The sequence below is a fragment of the Sturnus vulgaris genome, chromosome 9 (assembly GCF_052056855.1).
Source record: "Sturnus vulgaris isolate bStuVul1 chromosome 9, bStuVul1.hap1, whole genome shotgun sequence".
Lineage (NCBI taxonomy): Eukaryota > Metazoa > Chordata > Aves > Passeriformes > Sturnidae > Sturnus > Sturnus vulgaris.
In genome coordinates, this window is record NC_142251.1 from 11,792,358 (window position 1) to 11,818,207 (window position 25,850).

Consider the following 25,850-nt stretch of genomic DNA (forward strand, 5'->3'; position numbering starts at 1 on the left):
CCACATCACATACTGCTGACCTATAGGAGAAAATTTTTCCCCTCTGCTCTGCCCTGACAATTTGAGATTCTGTCCACGTTCTGCAGTCTCTGGACAAGTCAAATAATCTGCAAACAGACAGCTGCAGCCCAGACGGAGACAGGAATTTTACCATAAAAGGAGAAATTAAATTAGTGTCCTGCTCACCTGCATTTGATTTTTAAAGTAAATACATTTGATATGTTTCCTCTTTAGTACTACTGACTACTACTAGGCCAGTTTCCTGACACCACTCATATGAAACAATCAGGAATGTGGACTCTAGCATCTCTGTATGTAACAGGACTGTGATTGTCAGAATCTTCTTTTTTATTAAGTTGGAGCTGGTAAGGGCAAAAGATTTTTTTTCTTTCTGTAAGTTTTAATGTGCTTTTTTTTCCTGAACTTGTCATTTTTATTTGTCTGTGAGCTTTGTTTTGATTTTTCTTGAAGATTTCTAGTAACAATAATTGTTTGCAACAGGAAGATTCATGTGTACTGACTTCCATTTTAAACATCAGCTCCTATGCAATGAAAGGGGATTGCAATGTGGATGTGGGCAAAGAGGACTGATGCGTCCATACAGTGCACTTCTGCTCCAATGGTAAATATATTTTCATGATTAATCAAGAGACAGTAGAAGCCATTGTACTCTGTTAGGGTTTTGTTGATAGCTGCTCCCCAGAATACTGAAAAGATGCTATCAATACTCTTGACACCCTGCTTAATCAAGATGTGACCCTCCAATGCAACTAGACAGCATGCTTGTTTCAGAGCTGGAACAGTGCTGCAGTTAAGGGAGACGTGGTTGTTGTTATTTTTGGTTGTGGGATTTTTTTATAATTTCATTAAAATTTAATCAGTGTCATTAAATAATATTTAATGCCACTAAAGTGTTTTTGGCTACAAATAGGAAATCAATCAACTTGTGCTCTGAGTGGCCGTCAGCTGTGGAACTGCATAGGTACCTCAGGGGGAAGGGCTGCACCTTGCACAGCAAACAAAATCAGATCAATAATAGTATGTTTAGTTCAGTTCTTAAAATTGCTCTTGCTTGGAATGTGCCAACGGGCGCCTTCAATATCAGATACGTGGGCTTGGAACAAGAAGTTTTCGAGTGTGCCCTTAATGTTTGCAGCTTGCTAAGTATTTTTGTTCCTTAGGTGCTGGACATCAAAAGCCAAAATAATAAGAATAGAGGTTCCCCTGGGCAAGCTGGAAAGATATATCAAATATACAGCATGCTCTTAGCCTGGTGGTGGAATTAATCAGGGCTGCTCCTTGATGTGCTGCCCGGCTTGAGCAGTGGTCATCGTGGCTGGCTCGGTGCAGTCAGCCCTGTCTGTGTGCACAGATACACTGGTACGGGGCATCCTGAAAAACTGTGTGGCAATTGAGGTAGGCTTGGAGCTAAACCACACTCTGGCCTCTGTTACAGCCAGTCCCCAGTGGGTTAATGGAGTAGGACAGCTTCCTCTGAAGGATTTAGGATGATCTCATTAACTGCAGTGGATATTTGTTCACATTCCCTACCTGTGGGGGCAGTGGGAAAGGGATTACCATCAGTAGCCACTAGCAAAGGAGAGCTCTGCTGACTGTCAGTAATGTCTTTATAGGACTAGGGAAAACTGAGCAATTCTGTAAAATTTCACAGAATCCTGACCAGAGACTTGTGTCTTCCTTCAGAAAGTCCATGTGAGGTGAGTTTTCACATAAACTCAAATTATTTCAAACACTCCCGCTGGGTCTGGCCAGAATGCAATTGACGATTCCTTGCAGCTGTTTAATTCCAACATAATTGCCTTTGAGATTTCCTTCCTGATTTTTCTATGTAAGCTGCACTAAGCTATGTAGATAAGAAGCAAACTATACATTCTGTGTATAGGAGTAAATCCAAGACTATAACACAGATGGACAGAAGCAAGCAAAAGACTCAGTTCTTGTAATTTAAAATACATTGCAGTGTGAATCCCACTGAGTTGAAATATCTAATTTCCAAGAATTTCCTGGGGCAGGAAGCATGAGGCTGCTTTATTCCACACAGTCACATCAGTCTACAAATTAAAAACTAATGAAACATGTTTAGAACAATTACACACACCTTTACTGAGTTCTTCCCACAATAAATTGATGTAAGCCATGCAATGACTAGCAAGCAATTCTTGCTGACAGATATGATAATAGTTAAAATTGGTGCTACATAATTGTGCTGAAAACGTGCTTTTCCCCTCTGATCACACAAAGATGGCTTGATCAACCTTCTGTCATCCATAGGTGGCAGATGGAAGGAATTATTAAGTCTGTCCCTTTTGGATGTTGTTCCCCTTGATATTGAAGCCTGTCTTGCTCTATTTGCACTCTAACACCTTGCCATACCCACAGTACCAATTCCAATTGTTTTTTCAAATAGATCCTAAATTCTAAATGATACATCAAAATATTCTTGCCAGAGCCTTTGAGCACTCACCCTTTTGGAGCAGAGACATGGACTATACAAACCATTGCATTAAACATTTGGTCCCTGACAAGGTAGGTGTGGGAGCTGTTGAATACAATTTGAACAAACTAAGGAAGGAAGAAAGAGTGGAAGCTCCAGTCTGAAGGAGAAGGATTGTATTAGTGAGGGGGGAGAACTGAATACCCCACATCCACAACTGAGCCATATCTAATCTGTGAACTCCTCTAAGGAAAAGCAAGATGTTCACTGTGTGCAGCTGAAAGAGCTATTCAAACCATGCAGTACAAGCACGTTGCTCTGTTTTGTGAATTTAGCTCCTCGAACCATCTCCATCCCAGCATGAGAGAAGTCTGTAAGCTCAGTGCAATCGTATCATAATTTGGATCTCTACAGGAGACTGAACTCGCATCACCAGAATGCATCAAGCCAATGCATGTGTCAATGCACAGTTACATATACACACCATGGCTACAGGCCCATGGTGACATTTTTCAAACTAACATATTGACAGAGTGCCAGGATATTTTTTAAGCATATCCAGAAGGAAAAAGAGTATTACAATGAGGAAGAAAACCCAGCAGAATGCTGACACCCAAGTACATTACTTAGTGTGCAGTTGCATTAATGAACCATTACTTCAAATCCCAGGTTTGCCAATAGTGTCACTGTTCGTTTATCAAGGCAGAATCATCCTGGATGTGAACAGAATGCCTGTGTAATAGAGAACTTCTCAATCCTTCCATACCATACATTTCCTTGAGCCCATTACAAAAGATTTATTTTTAAATTGGAAATTTTTTTTTCAGCTGGGCAGAATGAGACTATTTGTTGAACAAATGGTGTTAAAATCCCCAAGGCTCTGACTTACTTCAATAACGACCAAGACTACAGCTTGAGCCAGCTGATGCTCTTTTAATGAGCGCTGCTTGTCAGAGGATCATATCTGCAAGTTGCTGTATAAAATAACCGTTTTCCATGAGTTCATAAAGCAGTCTCTCTTTTGAAATGGATGAAGTGTTGTACCAACCTCTGCAGCACGAAACAGGCTGAAAGGGGAAAAAAAAAATCCTAACCCAAAGTATTTGACAGGGTGTTTTTCTTCTCTTTTAAAAAAATTGTTTTTCCTGTTGATGACAGACAGCTTTGTGTTCGTACACAACAAGCTGAATTGGTTCAAGACAAAAATGCTGGAATATGAGCTTCAAAATGAATTTCAGCTTTGGCCTGATTGAATTAATACAAGCATGACAGGTTACTTATTTAGCAAAGTGGGTGGACAGTAAGATTAAGCCTTTTCCTGTGACAAGACGTCCCAAAAAAGTCTCTTGCTGTCCCTTGTAAGGCTTTTCAAGGCAAATCAAGAAGAGTCTCTTAGATAAATCCAAATGACAAGTTCAAAACATGTGAGTCCTTTCTTTAAGAAATATCACCTCCATAACAAGCCCAAGCTTATTAATGTTGTATTCAGACAAGCACAACCACTTTGTGATTTTGTTCAGTCCATGAACCTGATCATACCATGTAGCTACTGTACTGCTACTGCTGCCACTGGATTCAAAGCTAGGATCCCAAAGTTAAAGAACAGCATTTAGTGGCCCTGCCATCAACCTGTTCTTTTTAATGTATGTATTATTTATGGCTCCAGGTTAGGTTATACCCTTGAATATCACATTTCTCACCAGAAACAGCAATGAGTAATTGGGTACTGCAGGGTTTAATGTGCAATACTGAGTCATTTTGATTAGACCCATATTTTATCACTCATGCTATTAACATCAAAGATTTTTTAAACTACAATACTCCATGCACTTGGTATTAATTTGAATTAAGGAAATCAGGTTCTAACATGCTCATGTACCTTGAGATTTCTTTGTCTTGTGCATATCCAATCCACTTAGATCTGGTAAAATTCAGCTTGTACTTGTGTACAAACTAGCTCTGTCCTATGAAAACGAACCACTAAAGTTAACTCAGATTTGTTCAGAGCCTTGAACAATGTAAGTAATGAATCTTTCAGACAGTTAATTCGAGCTGAACAAAAATAGAATCCACTTAAATGTTATAACTGCTTGGATTGAATCTTACTAGCCTTGGTAGGTCTGAAGATCCAAGCCTCAGTGGATGAGATCTGCAAATCCCAGCTTTGATCTCAGCAGAGAGAGATATGATAACTTGGTCTCTGTTTATTCAATGAAATTACTGCCCTAGCTTACTTTCTGATCAGAAACATAAATATGTAATTCTATTTTGCTCTAAAAGGAATTTTTACATTTGTATACCTTTCTCCACTTTGCAGATCTTACATCCAGGCTGATAAAATCATGAAGCAGGAATAATAATGATTTCCTGCACAGAAAAATGTGTATGTTAGAGATGTTGGTTGAATGTTTCACCTCTATTAACCTCTCTTCCAAACCAGCAGAGAAGTGGGAATATTTACTTATCATACAAATTCAAACTAAGATGCTTTTCCTGTGAGCAAAAATTCTCACCAACTTTGTTTGCAAGGGTAAAGTCTTGTATGGTTTGCTGCATATGTTAACCTCACTCTAGTTTTTCAAATTCTATGATTCTGTGAAATTATTTGGCACTCTTAATATTGGGAATAGTAAGAAATAGTCTCACTGGTATTTAATTTTTAACTTCAAACCTGGTTAAACTTCTTTTCCTGTCCATCTGTCTCAAATTGTCACAGATTTTCCAATAGTAACTAAGCTGCTGTGTTACGATTCAGGCTCTATATGTGATATTTAGCATGCTGTGTCTCTTTGCTGTTCCAGGCTACACAGAAAGCAGCCTCTAGCATATTAAATGCCTGTTTCACCTGAAGTAAAAATGGGGGAGCATTTTAAAAGATAAGTTTTCCTTTGTCACATTCCTTGCTTGTACTATAGATTATCAGAGCCTTTCCCTCCTTACATGTAAGCAAAGACATATATAGAAAAATGAGTTCTTTGAACCACAGGAAGATTTTTCTTTGCTGTTCTATTAATATCTGACTGAAATAAAAAGGAAAAATTCTGAATAAATGACTACAGGCATCTTAAAACCTGTAAAATTATTTTTTCAACAGGGCTTTTACTTAAAAAATGGGATCTGAACATGTGTGTAATGGAGCCAGACTCACAGAGGAAAATTACAATTTCTATGTCTTGCACCTGTCAGGTTCCTTCAAGAGTCTAAAATGCATGTATTATTACTGATAATACTCCCAAATAGATTATCAAATTCTAATTTTCAGAACTAAATCTTAGAATCCTTTTGAAGTCCAAATTTAAAAGACGATCATGTGTTATCCATCAGAGGTCACTACCAACTAGATATGTTTGCAACAAATGCAGCTTTGGAGCATGGTAATGATAAGAAATATGAGAGAAACTATCTTCCACCACTGAACAAGGAGTGATAAGAGCATCAGAAGTAGTACTAGTCCTAAAACTTGCCTCTATGCTCCAGAGCTTTCACACTAAGCATTTGGAGATGATACTCCCAGCCTCACAGTAGGGAAACCTATGCTCAGATACTGGGAGCAGTGCTCAGAGCAGGTAGCAACCATATTGCCCTATATATCATGATTAATCCAGGACAAGGAACAGATGGCAGGAGAAGGAGATGGATTCCATGAATATGGAGTGGGTGGCAGTTGTAGCTGGTCCAAGCTTTGAGACCTGAGAGAGTAGTATTGGTAAATAGTGATAAATGTGAAGGGATTGTTTCCTGCATGTTACAAGTTACAGGAAGACAGAATGGAGTTGTCAGCTACCTGACAACTAATTTTTATACATGAGGGGTTTTTTTATGGCTGCTTTTATTCTGTGATCTGTTGTTTCATTTGTTTGTTTGCTGCCAGGCATTCACTGTGAGATTTCAGGATTCCCAGTTTATAAAGAGATAGCTTTGTGTAGGGAAAGCCTGGGAGACCAGGAAAGCTGTGGTTTCACAGTTAGAGAAGATGAATTCTCAACTAGTAGTTAATATTTAAGCCGTGATTTTCAGGAAAATGATCATAAGCAAATAACTTGCCTTTGAGTTTTGTCCCATGAAATTAATTGTTTGATGTTGAATCTGTATTGATGATTCCTTCTCCATAGTGCAGTTACTTTGTCTGGAGAAGGAATGCTTTGAAAGGTAGACAGAAGAGGAAAATACTCTGAAGGAAGTTGGACTGTTGGTCTCCTGAGACACCCAGTATATAGATTTTGTTGGCATGTGAAATGCACATCAGTCACAGCTCCATTTAGATCAAGTCTGGCTTCTCTCTGAGACTTAGTGTCATTGGCAGTGAGTAATACCTCTATGGAGAGATGACATGTTTCAGTAGAGATGCCAAGGTGTAAGCATGGATTAGTTCAAGTGACCTTTTCTTGGCAGATGACTTAGAAGGTGCAAAATGGCTCAGCAAATCCCGTGGGAATACATCTAGGTTTTTATTCCTTTGCCCTTACAAATTAATTAATTAATTGCTGTGTTTCATCCTTTTAATTGCTGTAATACTAATTTTTATTGCAGAAGAAACCAGAATGGTAATGATGTACAGTTTCATGAATATATTTTTTCCTTACTGTTTTCTTAGGAGAGTTTATCTCTGTACCTAATACATATTTTAGAGCATAATAGTTATACACTTTCAGAATATTTTTACTTCTCTTTGCAGGAAAAGAAAATGGGTTTCAGACTTTCTCACAGGAAAGCTATAAAATAATTTCTGCTTCATACTAAAGAAATATTTGCAATATTTACAACACTTGCACTATTTTTCTTCTGAATAATTTCTGTCTCTTGCTAGAATTTAGAAAAAAACTTAGTACTTTTTTTTCTTTCAGCAAGATATTGTTACTTCAGGTAATGAAGGCTTGAGGCATGAGGCTCATGCTCATTAGTGGGTGCCATATAGGTTAAATTTAGGATACTGTTTCTGTATGATATATAAATTCTGTAATGAAAATTGGTTATTTTATTTTGCCTTCACAGCTGATCCCTTGCCCTTTCTAGACTAGTTCATTTAAATTTTTTAAGATCTACTCAAACTTTTTTGAAAATAGCATTATGTAAAATATGGAGAACAAGAATTGCAAAATCCTCGGGAACATTAGATCAACTTATTGACAGGAGTTTTGCACCATTTTGGGAGATGGGGTTGAACAATATCTGTCTCTTTTCTGTTTCTTGTTTGTAGGAACCTGGATCCTGTGACAAGGCAGTCATTTTTTTGGCTGTTCTGTAGTACGGTTGCACTGGTTGGAGGAATATGCAGGGCTGGCTGAGAAAACAAACCTCTGTGAGAATTTGAGCCAATGAAGGATGGCACTCTGGGAAATCAGCTTCCCCATATTTCAAACCTGTGTTCAGAGAAAGGATAGTCTGCACAGCAAAAGAGGATTTGCTGGGGTTTAATCCTGTTTGAAATTCTGTACTTTGGAAAGTTGTCTATGCATTCAGACTAGGATGAAGGTTTTTCTTTGCATACAAAAACCAAGCATACATCCCACTTAGTTATGAGATTTAGAGGCAGAAACAAACAGGGATTTTCACTTTTTAGACGGACCTCCATTTGCTTTGCCATCACAATTATATGTTACTGGCACATTGCCCACCCATAAGGGAGTCATTCAAGAATTTTTAGGACAAATCCCACAGCAATAGTCATGTTGCCAGTGACTGTGTATGCCCTGTGGGCTATCCCATAACTTGTCTCTGTAACCTGTATTTGCCAAACAATTTGTCTTCCTGTTGTCCTGTAGTCTGTGGTGCATTGCAATTGATTGGCATTGCAATTGATTGAGAATTAGATTTATCTTTTGTCAATTTGCAGCTTACTCTGGGCTTGATTCTATGATTCTGGAGACAGTGAGAGCACAGCTATGTTATCCATGAGTAGGCAATTTGGATACCTGACACAGCTTCCATGTGCTTCAGTTATTAAGTCAGAATCACAAAATATTCTGAGTTGGAAGGGACTCTTAACATGAGTATCCCATCCAGGGATCAAACACACAACCTTGGCATTACCAGCACCATGCTCTAACCAACCAGTGCCTGCTGCATTCACAGGTGTGTCAATAGTTTAATAATTCTGTTTGCAGAAAGTTCCTTGAACAAAGACCAAAAGATTGTTTATTTTGGAGCACTCCAAAATGTGAAGTAATGTAATAACTCAATACAAATTCTGTGCAAATTCTAATTTTTACTTCTTGGGCAGTTGAAGCCCTCTATCCATAAAATCATTTGGATATAAGCACTGCACAGTTTAATGTCAGACCAAAAACCAAAAGAGATCACAAAGAACGTAAATAATTTTACTTCATTTTAATGGAATTTTGATTAAAATTAATTTGGATTTAAACTTTTTTCTTCTCTTACAAAGAGGAGGGAAAAAATTACTTTCTAGAATGTGCCTCTTCAACCTGCTGCTGCTGAATGAAAATCCATCTTAATGTAAACCTCCACCTAACCACTTTGTCAAATATCTTTTCTGCCTCTTTTCATTATTATTTTTGAACAAAGCTAAGCACCTAAGGCAAAGTACTGAAAAGCTCACAGCATTATTTGCTTAGGGAGGAGTGCTTTACTAGTGGTCTTGTCTCAGGTTGGCAATAGTCTGTTGCATTGTATAATATTTGAATAGTGAGGGTTTATAGCCACTGTTCAGGTAAATAACAATATCATGCCAGGTAAAAGATACAAAGAGGTGAATTGAATGATTTAATCATAGCTGAGTCTGCTACTCAGAGCTGAGCCTGCTCACTCCAGGCTCCTGGAGTGGCAAAGAAATTACCATTACAACAGTGATCTTTGTATATGAATATCAGGCATTCTTCAATCCAGGCTGGAAAAGATGTGGTTCCAGTAATTCTCTTTCTAGGCACAGGGCCATTTTGAAGCTATTTACTTGTCCATAATCAAAAGATGAGATATTTTGCTCTCTTCTGGTGGATTTATTTTTCTCTAAATTCCTATTAATAGAAATGCTGGGAAGCTGCTTTACCAGGACTCACGAATGCACACTCGAGGAGGGCCAAGATTCACATTCCTTGCCTCACTGCTTTGAGACACAGCCACTTCCTAACTGTGCTGTCCCTGCTGTTGTGTTTCCAGTGTCCAGGAGTTGGTCTATTTTGCTCAGAGCAGGTTAGAGACCTGCACCATGAGCTCCAGAATGGTGTGGGATCAACCACCTCCAGCTGTTTGGTGTTGACAAACAGCTGGAGCAGTACCATGTCTGATAAACATACCTGAGCTCATCTCAGGCAGGGTCTGACAGGCTGCTGAGCATGAGTGGAGGTGGTCCATGAGTTCAGCATAGATGGAACTGAGCTGCACAGATCTGGCTTTGTCCACACCATGTTTTGCTTTTCTGCTTGTTGATGATAATATTTGTCCTTCATTGCATAAAACTATGCGGGCTTGTTTACGTGCAGCATGAAGCTGCTTCAAAAGGAACATGTTGCCAATGTAGATTTCACCTCTGGATTGCTGTGTTTTTTCCCGTGGTTAATTTTCATACATTCATGCAGTTCAGAATCACATTCCATATGATTTATGCACTAGCAAAATAAGTTATCAAGAGAGGATGATCTTATATTTGTAATGCCTTCATTCCAGACTCTCTTCTTAAAGGGAAACTCCAGAAATCTGTAGGAAAGACAGTTTTAAGAATTGTTCCAGGGAGAAATGAGGTTTGACTTATGTGCTCATTTGCTGTGATACTTGAGGATTGAGGGAGATAATATCTAGCATCTTTTCAAACATTGCTCTGTACAAAATACTTCCACTCCAGCTTGTTTTCTTTTGCTTGCCTCTGTAAACTGTTTAAATATTATGGAGTCTGCCTATTCTACATTGTATTTTGCAAGTTAAAGGTGGCAAACTCATTCCACAGTTGGGGCAATAAAGTCGGATTTCAAACTAATCCTTTTCCTGCACTCTGAGAACTCAAATGAAAATACAAAGGTAAAAAAGAACAAAGCTTCTGTCGAGTTCAGAGAAGTGACAGCTCCCTGGTTGAAGAGCAGCTCTCTGGTTATACTTGTACAAGTAAATGGCAAACTTGAATTATCTCAGTTGAAGATGTTCTCTCCTCTCTCTCCACCTATGTTATTGTTCTCAAGCTTTTGAACAATTGCTGAAATCGATAAAATTTTTCATTTATATTCCTTCCCCCACAAGTGCCTTTTTATTTCTTACATCCTCTTAGGAACAAACTGAAGGAAAACAAAGTCATAATGTCACCACTAAAATCATTCGATGTTTACAAAGTCTGATATTCTAGTGTATTAACGAGTGTAACTGTGCTGCTTTGCCTTGTAAGGGTGAGGAGTGCTCTGATGGATGTGAGTGCAGTGTGTGTCTGTGGTATCTGTAAATCAGCTGGTGTAATCTGGGTGTTACATACGCATGCAGAGGCAGTGCATGACAAAATGTGTAATAATGAGTACTGCACAATGGAGGACGATACTACACAGCATAAAGATAAAGGATAATGACATTGCTCTCAAATAACAAACCCCTGAGCAATGCTGGCAAACCTATGAGGGGACGTAAGACATCTTCATTGTTTCATATGGTAATAATCTGTGTATGCACGTGGTTTTCATAATGATCCATGGATATGGAATATTATATGAGCCGTTCAAGAAGCAACTACCTGTTTATATTGAATAATTTCCATATGAATGGTTTAGGGTTGTGGGTTTTCTTGCTTTTCTTTTCTGAGATCTGCAGTTTCTAACACTGGCTTCTTATCACAAGCTTGCAGCCATACAGCCTGATCTCATCAGATCAAAGAAGTTAAATGTATTTAGATCTGGTCAATACTTAGGTGGGCAATTTCCAAGGTAATTCAAGAATGCATTGGGAAACTGTGTCATAGCAGAATTCCTCTCTTGCCAACATTGAACAAGCATCTCCTATACTTTTGAGGAGTTCACTTGATATATGGTTCTTCATCCTCATCCTAAATTGTCCTCTATCATTGCCATGTGCAAGTGGCTGCATTTGTCAGTGTGCTTGTATTCTACTAAAAACCTTTTGTGATGAAAGGTACTACATAAGCAATGGTGCTAGCTCATATTTTATATTTTATATTTTATATTTTATATTTTATATTTTATTGTTTATTGTTTATTGTTTATTGTTTATTGTTTATATTTTATATTTTATATTTTATATTTTTTTATATATATATAATAGTTTTATATTCTGTATTAGTTTTGTGCAGCCCTAGTTTAGTAAAACCCAACAAAATGTTATTTTTAAAGCACCATTTAGGTCAGCTTTTGACTGAAGAGTTCAGAGCACTGTTTCCTTGTCAGAAATATTTGAGCAGAATCAGAAGTGCTGGCATATACCTGTCAAAAGGACAAGATAAAGCAGAATTTCTGTTATCACATGTAAGATAAACAAGAATTACCATGTTTGGTGTCTTTTTATTTTTTCATAAGAATTAATTGATTTAATTGACTTACTGAACTTGAGAGGGAGCTGGACCTGGTCATTGCATCTTGATGTTTGCTTTCACTCTAAGCCAGTTGATGTAACATTTCTTTATATTTGTGTAACACCTATCTTTCTTGGAGGTTCTACCTCTCTTGGAGAAAATGTATGGGATATCTGTGCATGAGAACTGGGTATTATAATAGCTAAGAGCTATGATAAAGAATGCAAACTCACTTGTTCTCATCAAGCTGTAAGATAGCATCAGCACAAAATGAAACAAAAGGCTATTGAACCTATTGCCAGGAGAAAATGCAGATTAAATATAAATAAACACAAAGTACAAATGAAAGATCTGAATAGGCTTATATACTGAAAAAGAGGAAGCCCAACAAGCTTCTTTTCTGTTTAATGCCATACTCCAAAGATAAACATTACAGCTAAGATTTCAAGGAACAAAAAGTTGTGCTTTTATTCTGTATTTTTTTCCTGGCAAAGCCAAGGAACAAATTCCTTAACTGAATGCAAAGAATAAGACCTACAGCAAAAAATAACTAAACCACTGTTGCCATGATCATAATTGTCATCCTGTAAACACAACTGATTTTCTTGCTCTAAGACTCTCATGATGCACCATTGTGAAGGAAAACCACATTATACTCTCTGCTATTAGTTTGGGGATTCAGTCCATATACCATGTTAAAATGCTGATGCCTGTGCTCTGAGAACTTCCAGTGAATGCATGTCTTTGGAGCAAAGAGTAAAATGAAGTTAGGAGTCAACCATTCCTAAATCTCTTGTATTTATAGATAAAGCTGGATGTGTACATTTCTAGAAAGAGCAAAGGAATGAATTCTCTCTTTGTTGGTGGTGTTCCTTTCAGTTTGGAAAAAGAAATAGTCTCCTTAATATTCTGGATACTTCTCAATATGCACTTTTGCACTATTTCCTTCTTCTGGTCCTGTATGAGGATGCTCATTTCCAAAACCTTTAAAGCCTAGACAAGTTTCATTACTACTTTTAAAATCGGATTTAGGTAAGGAAGTCCAATTTATACGAGCTTGGAGAGGTTTTGTTAATACCAAGCATATCTGAATATGCCTGTCTTTGTACCTTTGCAGGATTTCATATTGCCTAATATAATGTTCGTCATGGTTTTAATTTTTCCTCAAAATGGATCTCTTTTATGTCTGCTATTTACCATCCTTGCCAGAGTCATTGAACATAAGAAATACAGTATCTACAAGATGCAGAACTGCTTTCTTCCTTGCGCTCATGTGATATGTAATGGATGTTTTTAAGAAAGGATCTTTACTCTGTGCTTTACCTATTCATGTGTAGGATTTTGATTTCATTTGAAATGAAAGGCGTAAACCTCAGATCTGAAAACTAATAGAATTTCTGCATTTACCTGCTGATCCATAGCCTTTAGGTTAGATTGTGTGTCAGCCAGCAGTCGGCTTGTTGAATGAAGCAATACTTTAAAACTAAAATGAAAAGATTTCTGTTATATGTAGCCTGACACCAGATATGAAGGCAGATTTCTGCTGGCTTATTATTGGAAATATTTTCCAGTATGTCTGATAAGCGAGACTGAACAAGCCATAGGAAGTAGACCTAATCAGATAATGCTGACTTGCAGACCAGAAAAAAAGAGAAATGTATTTTCCTAAGTGCTGTGCCTTCACTCGACAAGACTGAGGACAAAATGGTTGGTGTAATGGCAAAAGGCACTCAGAGAGCAGGGAGTAAACCTGCTGCTTCCTGGGGTGGCTGATGTGTCTGAGCCTTTTTTCTTGTGCACATTCATTGTCTGTGTTACGGAAGGTTTACATCTAAGTGCTTGAGTGCCTTGGCACCCTGGAGATGGGGCATGTAAAAAGGACTGGGAGAACATCAGACTGGATCACTCTGCATTTTTCAGTGGGTCTAGGTATGTATTTATTTGGAACTTCAGAGGAATTAAAAATAGACTTATGAGAGGGTCCCCCTGAAGGATCAATGCTGGGTTCTGCTCAGACTCTCAGTGCTGCAAATCCTTCCTGGAAATACACTTGAACACTGAGGATATTGACAGGACAAACAAATTCTCCATATGATTACAGGACCTTTGTGATGTTGCAGGATGGAGACAAAGGAGAATCTTATAGTAATTCTTAGAAAGATTTCCCAAAGAACTGAAGCAAAAGGATTCCTTTGTTATTTCCATGCCTAGGTATGAAGTTTGATAATTAACACAGAAAGATATTTAACACAACTTCAGATTCTTTTATGTCTTCAGATTGCATGTAAATAATAATTATACCAAATGCAAACATAGTGCCACATTAATATTGCATGGCAAATGTGCATACTTTTATTTGTTGGCCTGAAGACACTTTAAAAAATGTTGGAAGATCCTCTTTGTTCTAAAGGTTTTTCAAAACTGCTCAGCTCTTGGTTTTGTACCTTAAATGTCTCTGCTCAGGGAAAAATGAATTTATTTCGTAAAACCCACTCTGCACTGATTTTTCCAGGGAAAAGATTAAAGTTTTAAATGGATTGAGTGTCCCTGTAAGTATATTCATATTCATGTGTCCAGACTGAACATGCCATCTGTGGCTTCTGCTTTGTTTTTCTTACTGTATATTTGGAATTCAAAATAACATTTATTTCGTGAGGAAAAAATCAATAAATCATTTAAGTCGTCCTACACTTTGTATAACTAATTGTAATTAGTATAATGTCTTTGTTGGCAAGGGCTTATCAGGCACATAGCATGAAGAGGCAAAGAAAGAGCTTTATAAAGAATGATGTTGTTTTGTAAAGTTAATTGTGACACTATCTCTGCTATTGTATGTGATTGAACTCCTAATTTTTAATGTGATATTCCTTCCAGTAGTGTGGCTCCTACTGTTACCTGAGGTTCTCTGTAATGTAACCACAGAATAGATTTTAGTCAGTTCTAGATTTTGGTTTGGTGTCAAAAGGATGTAGTCTAGACTATAGTCAGCTAAATTGTGGCAAGCGGGTTGCAGTTTCTAGTTGTAATGAATTAGCTTGTTTTAATGTTTGTTATGCAAATCTTGTAGATAAGAATTTAATTAACAGTGATGTCCTGAATTTTGGTGCCAAAGGAGCAGCCACAGGCTCCTCTGATGGATCTTGTCACATGTGTGGCCTTCGAGGAGCTGCTTGCCTGCACAATTCCACGGCAACATTGCCAAGTCTTAACCAGTTGATACTGGGAATCGCTGGAAAGATCATGAAGTTACTGAGAGCAGTATAATGTGGAAGAGAAATGAGAACATTTATTTATAAAGCAAAGGACCACTGTCTCACTTCATGAATGTGTTCTAATAACTTGGGTTCACTGGAAATATATTCCTGATGCTAACTGAAGTTATCATGATTCTTGATACCTAGGCATTAGTTTAGACTGACAGTGAGCTGGCTAGATGATTGGTATGATGATTCTTCTGTTTATTATCCTCAAAAAGCTGGATTGTGAAAATTAACTAATTTGCTACTTCAGTTGATAGCAGAGAAGCTATAAAAATTCTGGTTTCAAGCATTTAACTGCCATTCTAATAAGTATGGAGATTTTCCTCAAAGCTTCCATTTGCATTATTAACCTCCTGCAGACTATTCAATGAATATTGAAATAATATATTCTGAAATTGTCCAGTGTTGAAGAAACTGTTCAGTGGGATAGTAGGAAATCAACTGTCACCTCTAGATCCTCTCCCTGTGAGCTTCTCTGTGGCAGTCTCCTGCTTTTCTGAACTGTTTGCTGTACCATGCTTTTTCTAAAGGCTGCCATCTGAGAAAAGAACTTGTGCCATTCCTTTTTCAGCCAAATATGTCTGCCTACAATCAAGGTGCTGCTTCCAATGTAGATATTTGAACCTGTGGCTGCAGGCATCTGGCCTTCAGAAGATCCTGCTGCATAAATGCAGTGACTGGGGGAGCAGAGGGGGAACGACAAAAGCCAATCCTGTGTATCCTCAGGATCTGGGACCCTGTATCTTAAGTGAGGCTTTAATTAGACTTGGACCTCTCCTGCCCACAGTGTGCATGAGCAAAAGCTGCCATTCAGAAAGCCACCTACTATGTAAGCCAAGCAGTGGAGGAGTTAGAGAAAGTTTCAGTAGCTCAGATGTGAGGATTATTTGCTTCTTTCATTATATGTGGACAGAGGTGAGTTAATTGAGAAAGCAGTGAAAGACTCAATCCATTTCAACTGAATATAGATTGTAAGCAAAACCCTAATATTGATACTAAGCCATAATATGATACCTATATATGTGTGTGTGCTTCATTAAAATATATGTCAAAAAAGAAAGATGAATATTTTGTTCCTTTTATTCTTTAAGGAAAAATTAATTTGGAGAAAGTTACAGTAGTAAAAGAAAAGGCAACATCTGTGTTAATTAGCAGTTAATCTTTGAAGCTTGACTGATGGGTTACATTATGGCCTCTTGCAATTGAATTAAAAGTCAGACCCACGCAAGTTCTATTTTTACCTCCTTTTTCCATATCAGAATAATTTGTCTGGATTTAATACTTCATTTTTGCTAAAAATATTGATGTTCCATAATCTAAAATGAACTTTTGGTTAGTACAAATAGGCAGTGTAGAGGAGAGCTCTGTGGCTCCAGATGCAATTCCAGAGAACTTGGCTTTATGGTGTGATGCAGTGTTAGGGATAAGGACAGGTACATTCTCCAAGGAATCTGTTTCTCTTGGGTGTTTGACAGTAAAGCTCTTTAGTTCACGAACTGCTGTGTGTGTACCATGCCTTTCACAGTAAGGATTCACAGTGCTACTGTAATGTAAATTATCAGTTAGTAATTTAGCAACAAATTAGGAATTAATTTTAGAATGCCTTAGAAACACTCTTCTGAATACCACAGCTGGGGCAGACAAGTTGTTGATAGAGGAATGCACGCTGATGAAGTGTAGAGTTTGAGTTCTCTTTTTCCACTGAATATTATCTGTTCAGACATAAAACTTAGAGTTAACATCCTGGCCCTCTGTAAGCTTTTTTTTTTTTTTTTGTATGGGCATCCATCCTGGTAAAAAGCAAAGTTCTCAGATAAATGTGAGATGTGTGGAGAACAATGTAACATCGCCTTCCCTTCCATGTCAGTATCAAAGAGGTAGTGCTTGAACTACCACAATGACTGCAGACTGTGGAGAATTTGAAAGGCTATCAGCTGATGTACATCAGTGTGGGTTCTGTCAGCTGAGTATCTGGTCCAGTGTTCTTGCCTCTTAAATGAACAGAGTTAGGGTACAATCTCGTGCCAGCTATTCTTTCATTTTCACCATAGCAATAAAAAAAATGTCTTTATAAAAGCCTCTGCTCACATCTCAGTGTCACAGAAATACAATGTACATCTTTACAAAGTTGTATCGTATTTTCGTTTTAAACATTAAAAAGATCCAACCTAATAGAAAATTTTTTTATGAAAAATTTAAGCTGCTTTCAGACAAGGTTAGATGAACTCCTTTTGGTATCTTGTATTGAGAAGGTAAGAGCTAATCAAGAAATTTCTTCTGTATTCACCTACAATACATTTCACTAAAATATGCAGCTAGGAATAGCGAGTGCCCTTTAATACCAAAAGAAAAGGGTGGGAAAGCCTCCTTAATTAAATCTCTTCAGGGATCCTGGATTAACTGCAGCTCTGTTTAGTTTATATCCTCTCTGTAGAAAAATGTGCAGACCCAAGACAGCAAATATTGATTTAAATGGAGATGCAGGGAAAAGGCCCGGTTGTCTTTTTTCTTCCACTTGGCATTGTTTTTCGTTTTGATTCATTTTTGGTTACAAAGGATGAAAATCTAAATCCTTCTCTACTCCCTTTCACGCTGTGTGAAAATATTAAACCAGGACTCAGCAAAGTGGTTGCAGCTAGTGGTGAAGAGAAGAGCACATAAAGCTGCCCTGCAGAGTCACCAGCCCTAAATCCTGTGCCAAGGTTTCAACTGTCACTCCCTTTGTCACAGCCACTAGGGATTGCAGTAAGTCTTTGTCCTAGCATAGTCCAATAAAAAGTGAGGAACAGTGGGACAGGGTTACACCATGGTGCCACAACCAGGGAAATTTTGGCATTACCTCCCCATTTGCTTCAACCACTGCAAGCATAAGTGATGGTCCTGTGGAGTGAGTGCTCTGCTGCCGTTGACCAGAAGAGTTGTATTCCCTGACAAACAGTCTTCCTAAGCATGGAATGCATTTCACTCGGGTGGTTTTTGAAGAGAAAAATGTCTGTGTAAAGATGCCAACAGCTTAGCCCTCAAACCTGCTTATGTGAATTTAGTTTTCCTTTGTTCTAAACGTAATTGCATGTTCATAATGGGTGACATTTCTGTGCATCCTGTCCTGAAACATGCATTTGTTCATCAACAAAATCCAAATGCAAATGGAGATGTGTGGAGCCGTGTGCTTCTCTTTCTGCACAGTGCAGCTCCAGCAGGTCGAGGTTTTGTGTGGCTGTGCATGAACTGCTCGACTTCAGACCCCAGGGGACAAGTGCAACCCAGGCACTCACAAAAGGCATCTTCTACTCAGAACTTGAGTGCATGCAGTAGCATGGGCTGTGACTCAGACCCTTCAGAAAGAATCTTGACTCAAGAGAAATCAAGAGAATACGTATTTCTGGAAATAGAAGGATTAGGGAAGAGAGTGGGGAAGGAAAAAAGTTGGGAATTGGGATTTATTGTAAACAGTTTGTACTGAGACCACAGTTCTTATTTGAAGTCTCAGTGCAACCTGTAGAAGCCCAGTAGCTGTAAGAAATTAATATACCAATTTGTGTTTTGTACAGGGATGCCATTCATCTTGAAGAGATGAGCACAGGTTTGAGAATGCATGAGGATCACTTTGAAATAATATATATGTGCAATATATAGGCTGAAGGGCAGAGTTTACAATTATAATTCTTTAGTTTTGTTTCTCTTCTGTGTGCTTTGCAGCAAGCTGGACCTCTATGATCACCCTTGATAAACAGGAATTCTGCTTTTATTCTCTGAGATCAGCAGCAGAGGCATCTGAAGGAGCCCTCTTTGCCTGGGTGAAATAACTTCCTTGTCTCATTGCCTGAGTTCACAAATGAACTGAGATGCGTCAAAGTCAGGTCAAGGAATCAGAAATAAGGAAACTACAGAAGCCTGGACAGCAGAAGTCAATTTTCTCAGGCTGCTGCCTTTTTTTCCCCCCCACTTTGTTTCAGGTTTCTATGAATGTATTGAATAGACAAAGAAAGAAAGGAAATAAATTAGTAAAATGTACACAACACAAAGATTGGAAATATATCCATAAATTAATACCCAAGCAGATGCCTCAGATATTTCAGTACTTGTTGTAACAGACTAGTTCTTATTTCTAATGTTGGTTTTGCCTGTCTTGCCCAAAATAATAAGTAAATAGTAAGTCAAATGGTTTTGGTGGTTTTTTTAATTAGATGCAATTAAATACAAAGCCATCATTTCTCTGCTCCTTTTTGTGATCACTCATAAGTGTCCTTCCTGTCTTTTTTTCAATGCCATCTTGACATAGGGTTTATTAATTGTTACATCTCTTTTTAAATCAGATTGTGGGGGGAGATTCTCGTGGTCTGGTTTGTGACCTGGGAGTACCCTTTGCTGCAGGTTTATTGCAAACTCAGATGAAATGGACTCTTGCCCCCATGTTCCATTGCTGCAGTATTAATATAAACAGAAAACCAATATTTCTAGAGATTAATTGAACAGTATGTCACCCAAATGCAGTTTATTTTCAGGATTCACAGTAAGGATGATCTACCAAGAGTTTGGGCTGGCTGGAGTGCATCACTTCTCCATACCCAGGTGCATCTTGGTGGGCACAGTCCCTGCCTGAATCTGGAATGTGGTCTGTGCTGTTCATAATGCATTCCACTTGTTTAAGTTTGCATAAAACGATACGTGATGGATAATAAAACATCTGTACACGTATAAATGTTTCACTTTTCAGAATGACCTGAAGCACAATGTGTGAGACAGTCTGCTCACTGCTAGAAAGGCACAACTGTTTATTATTAGATGTCCTGCACCATTATGGGATGCAAAGCAAACACGTGTACACTCTCACACACACACACATACAAAAGAATGGATAATTATGGTAAATGGCTGCCTAACAGGTATCTTTATAATGCAGAAATAGCAACCATATTTACCAGGTAAAATCAATTCTCTGTGCTTGCGTCTTTGCTCTTCTTCTGAGCTTTTTTCTGCAGAAAGAATGTAATAAAATAATCAGCAACAGAGCACTGTGTCTTAGAGAAAGCAGAAATAAATCCAGGCTAGGGCTGATATTCTTCAGCATTTAGTCTGGCCCTTCTCCTATACCAAAGGTACTTCCTTTGCTCCCCTCAAAAAACCAGCTCTCTGGCAAGAGGAGTGTATGTGCTCCTCAGGGGAGAGGTGAGAGACTTGCTGTTCTCTCAGTGGTGGGTGCATTTTTCTATCAGCTCATTCCAATCTGTCATTTACAAATCGACATCTGATGTCAAGAGAAAGGCATAGACCAAAACTGTGACTTGGGGAATGTGGGTGTTTAATTTGGCAAAGCAGAAGAGTTTTTTAGCAGCTGTACTCAGAGATGCTTCCTCAGAAGAAAAAAAAAAAAAGAAAAAAAAAAAAAAAAAGGAGAAGTCTCAGTCAACATAAGTACAATGGTAGCATTAATTTGGTTAGTATAGAATTAAGTAGTGGCTCACCAGTATGCACTGGCAGATAAATTTCCTGTACTTCTAGTTGTAAGGAAATATACCGTGATTCAGCAATGCAAAAACCCACAGAAACCCAGGGAGAAAAAAAGCTGGTTATCTTTAACTAGGGAGTGCAGAGGGGACATGGACCTTCCACCCTCATTGCCAAGGACCTGTCACAGGTGAGGGCAGGTGACAGAGTGCCAGGCAAAGCCAGAGTACCCTGAGCCCCTCCCACAGATATGAATAAGTACCAGAGACAATTCTACCTGAACTAGTCTAAGTTAATCCTGACATATTTTTGAAAATATTTCTGTTCATTTTGAATAATTTTAACAAGCCTTTTTGTTGGAAGGGCATCTCACATTATAAAGCCTCTACTCCATGTATTATAGGTCTCTTAGTTTGTTTAGACCAGTACTCTTATTTATACTTATTTATTAATCAAGAGGCCTGACAAGCTGCTGCAAATAAAGCTGCTGCTGATTCAGTAGTTTGGTAGGAGAGTCATCTGAGGATTAGATTCTATAAACAGCCCTTATGAAAAGATATATATTTTTTCTCAATTAATTGGCCTGGAGAATTTTGTCATTTCAATCTGTCATTGTTGAATTTTACTTTACTGCAATATTTTGTAATTAAGTCAGAAAGGAAAAGTGTCTATCTAATGCTTTTGGCAAGCTCTCTGTTAATTAATAGCTTTTTGAAGTACTAAATTTCCTTGGTTTTTATCTTAATTAACACTCTTAATTGACCTTCTGTGATCTCTAGTTTCTCCCAAAAGAATTTAAAAAATAGACTTCTAAGTTCTTTTCTGCAATCAGATTGACATGCAATTGCTTGTGTAGACATCTTCTCTGCCTTCACAAACGTTTTTTTAATTTTTATTTTTTACCACTGAAGTCCCCACTGGAAATTACAGTCCATTGAACCATAGAGCTAAAATTGATTGTGCACATAAAAAATCCTGGAACAACCGAATGAAGAAAAGAGCTTCCTGAAATTCTAAATGTGCTAAAATCAGAACTCAAGTGACAACAAAACTTCTGGCCCTGGATCACCAAGAAAATATTTTATGTTCCTCCATTTACCCCCAATGACAGAAAGAATGAGTTTTTCCTTCATTTAGCCTACATCAAAGCACAGTTATAAATGTCAAAGAAGATGAATTTTGGTTGCCAGCATTTTTAGGGTGCATTCTCTCTTCCATCTTCTTTATATCAATTATTCTTTTTGTGAAATAGTGGAAAGTTAAAGCTAAAGAGGCCTATCTAATTGCTTTTATTTTAAATTAATTTTTAATTAAGGCTTTATATGTCACATATTACAACTCTAGCAATCCTAAAACCGTTTTACTATTTTCTTCTGAAATACAGAATGCGAGTCTCTTTTGTAACATACTGTGAAAAACTGTAGTCAGTTCTTTCTGCTGGAGTTTATGGAAGACATTACTAAAAATGCAAATTCCATGTTTTAAGACTTGAAACTTTCAAGTAACTATTAATCTTGGAGCTTACTTTTATATTCTGAGATTAAATAATGGCATTTTAAGCACTTAAACCTTCACTAAGAGCAAGATAAGCAAGCATATACTTCGTTTCAAGCATTTTAACTAAGTTGATTCCACTGGTCTTTTCATGTCTTTAATGTTAAGCATATGCCTGTGTCCTTTTCTGACAGGGTGGATGGTATTTAGCAGAGTAAATTACAACCAATAACTATCATTTCTTTAAGAATACTAATAAAGTGTGAAGTATGCAAAATAAGCTTTCATTTTTAATGTAAACAAAGTAACTTTTTGTGAGCATTGCCTTTTTATTGCTACATTCAGCTGTAAATCATGTCTTGAAAGCAAAGCCATCTTTTTAAAACTGTATTTTGGAAAATAGTACGTTATTTTCTCCTGAGCTGTTGAGACAATTTTCTGTCCATATTTGGTACCACATTAATTTTATACTATTAAAAAAAAATATCTCTGGAAACATAGGAAACAATTTTGGAATTGTTGTACACACATACCACAATATATGTGCCTACTCTAGTTCTACAGATGATGTTTAACAAATTCTTGTTTAGCCTGTTTTGGGATTTATATCCTTCCTCCCCCAGATTTGTGTGGTTACATAGCCTTATGCTACACATAAATGGAGGATTTTTTTATTTCCTATGTGTAAAATTTGAAATTTGAGTGCAATTACAGTAACAAGAGGAACTCTTTTTCTAATGAGTCTCAAAAACCCCTGACCAAGAGACATGTAAAACTCTCCTGTAGAGATGGAAATTGAGTGCACAGTGTTAGCATAATAGCAAGGGCTGAGACATTGCTTTGCACTACAGTTTTATGGGATGATATTTTGAAAGGTATTCAGCAATTTATGGCTTTTTAAGGACAGCTAAAATTGTTTTCACATTTCTAATATTGCTTTCATTAGAATTTTGAAAGTATGTTTACGGTATCAGATTGAATTCTAAGGTGTTACTAAATCATCCACATCTCCACTGCTCAAGTATGCTCCCTCATATCCCTATGTATCTTCAGAGGAAAAAAATGGGATGAATATAAGTGCTTTAGTTTAAAGTGTATAATCTGTATTCTGTCATGTACTTCATCTCCCAGGGAAGGTACCTGGGAACTCACTCTGCTGTTTTTATTTATCCTGCCAGTGCAGTATATAGATGAGAGGACTAAGGTCCAATGGTGTTAAAACAAGACATGAAATATTGATTAATTCTTTTTTAAAATTCCTTTTTCCTCCTGAGTATAGCAAATTTCAGATGCTACTGTCAATATAGTGCTCTCCAATAAACCTCCATTATCGGAAGGGGCCTGATCTTCATCTTGTTCTTATAAATGGTTATTATGATTCTGAAATGCTTTGAAAGCTCAAGGCCAGTGTTTTCCTGGTGCAAGAGCAGAAAGCAAGTTAGGAGCAATGCAGAGTGTTATTTTGAAATAACGTGAATTGGATTGGGAATTCTTCCTGCTAGTAGCAGAACATTCTGGTTGAAGAGATGAAGATCCTGATGGGGCAGATAAAGAGCTGTACACTTTCGTGGCTATAAAGGTGTCAAAAAAAGCACAATTACAGTTGGTATCCACCTAATGAAAAATGGGTGTTTGACACCTTGCCTTTAGTTTCCACTTGTCTTCTGCAGTTTAAGTTATTTGTTTATTTCTTTATTTATTGTTTCCAATATGATCTTTACAAAAGAAGCTGAACAGATACTTAGCTGTTTCCCTAAGTGAAAGGATATTTCAGGAAAAGCAGGGATAGAAGTTCACACCAGGTCATCCCTGAAGGGTGACAGACAGGGGCAAGGAAGAGAATATTTAACTACTTTCAGTGTTCTTGGACTCAACTCTGGGAATTGAGGTAATTGTTTTTCACTAAAACAAAACAAAGGTTTATTTAAACTGGAGTGTACTGGAGTTTCTTTAGGAATGTAAAGCTCTTGGAGCTTTTCTACTATCCATAATAAAAGGTATTACACAGAGAAGGAATTTGAATCTCAGACCTGTGTGTGCCAGGTAATTGTCATGATAAAGGTTGTACAACTACTTTTTCACCCATTATCTTAAATAGTATTTAGTTCAGCTTGAGCAAGGAAGTAACACAGGATCTGTGCCAAAACCTACTGATTGGTATATTTATGCAGGAGGAGGGAGGCAGGAGGCTGGAGTACATTTTTGCTCTGAACCAGGATAAAACACCTGAGGTTGGTTCTTCTGTCTCACTGGGACGTTTGGCCTTATAGGCTGCATAAATTGCAATAGGGTTTTTTTTTCCCCACATGAAAATTTTATTCCTACCCCAGGATAAAATGTTTTCAGAAGATTTTGTTGATGGCAATAACTGATTTGCACATAGGCTTACTTGGGAGTTCTTTTACAGCAAAACTTAAATATGTGCAAATGTTAGGCAGCTTTAAGTTCGAATGGAGAACAGACTGCTCCCTGCCATACTCAAAAGCTGAAAGCTTACAGGTGTGGCAGAAAGCTCATATATCCCCTCCTCTCACTCTCACCCAGCTCTATTAAGGTGCTCTATTAAGATGGTTTTGTGAGTTTTGTGGTATCTGTCTTTGGAAACAGGGCATTTTTAAATAAAGGTAATTATTTTCACTGTTTTCAGTAAAAGTGAAAGCAATACATGCACAAAGCTGGACTTCAACCAGTTTGTAAGAAGCAAGGGCTGAGTGTGCTCTCACTGCTCATGAGGTTTGAAGGCAGTGAGTCTTGCATGCCTGGGCTCTCTGGGTAATTCCATTGACTCCCAGTCCCCCATTGGTAACCTTTGTGTGAGCAGAACCAGCAGGATTTGGTGTGTGGTTAACAATGCTCGTGTTTGCTCAAACAACCACTCTGTGAGCCAAATCCTTACACATGTAATTTTTCTCACTCATCCAGGTAATACCTCTGGGCTGATTGAATATATCTAGGCATTTGAGCAAGGACTGTCAATCTGGGCACTGTCCTCTGGTGGTTTTCTCTCTGCTATGTTAGCTGAAAAATGATGACACAAAATTATAAAAAGGGATATGCACAGAATTTTGGTTTTCAGAACCTTATATTAGATGGTTTTGTACCAAAATATCCTTGGAAGTTTCATTACTGTGTGAATTTTCAGGTCGAGATAGTCTGCTGCAGATTTTGATTTTGTTTGCAGAAGATGGTGCCTACTCACAGGCACACACCACAAATTCCAACAGTATTTTGTATTTTGGTAAACTTTATCTCATCTTATAAACTCCACTAATTGCTGTCTTTTGTATGTGAAAATAAATTATTTTCTGTTTTACTAGAGATGCATTGTTTGACTTCAGATATTTAACATGGTATTTTTTAATGTGGACAATAGCTGGAGGCCCCGAGCTGGGAAGAATGAGAGCATATCTATAAATAATTCAAAGTAATTCTATGGTTTTGACAGATTGTCAAGCTGCTTAATGCCTTTTGTTCCAGGCAATAAATTATATTCCTTTGATAAAGTGTTGATAATTTCTCATTGCAATTTGTTTTGTGTGTGTTTTATTTTTACAGAGTCCAGTCAGGTTCATATCTCAGCACGGGTTGGTTTACCTTAATTTTGGCTATGGATGCCTGCTATGGAATTCACGTCTATGGGATGATAAATGACACCTACTGCAAGTAAGATCATAGAAAATTATTTTCATGCCTCTACAATTCTGATGTCTTGTCAAAATTTCACGATTGATTTTAA

At 37.6% G+C, this 25,850-nt stretch overlaps 1 protein-coding gene across 1 annotated transcript in view; it reads left to right on the forward strand.

The window, feature by feature from the left end:
- ST6GALNAC3 (ST6 N-acetylgalactosaminide alpha-2,6-sialyltransferase 3) overlaps positions 1 to 25,850 on the forward strand; it is a 215,756-nt gene that overhangs the window by 180,243 nt on the left and 9,663 nt on the right. Inside the window, exon 4 of the mRNA XM_088169819.1 lies at positions 25,670 to 25,777. Within this exon, the coding sequence (XP_088025945.1) occupies positions 25,670 to 25,777 (108 nt within the window). The remainder of the gene's footprint in view (positions 1 to 25,669; positions 25,778 to 25,850) is intronic.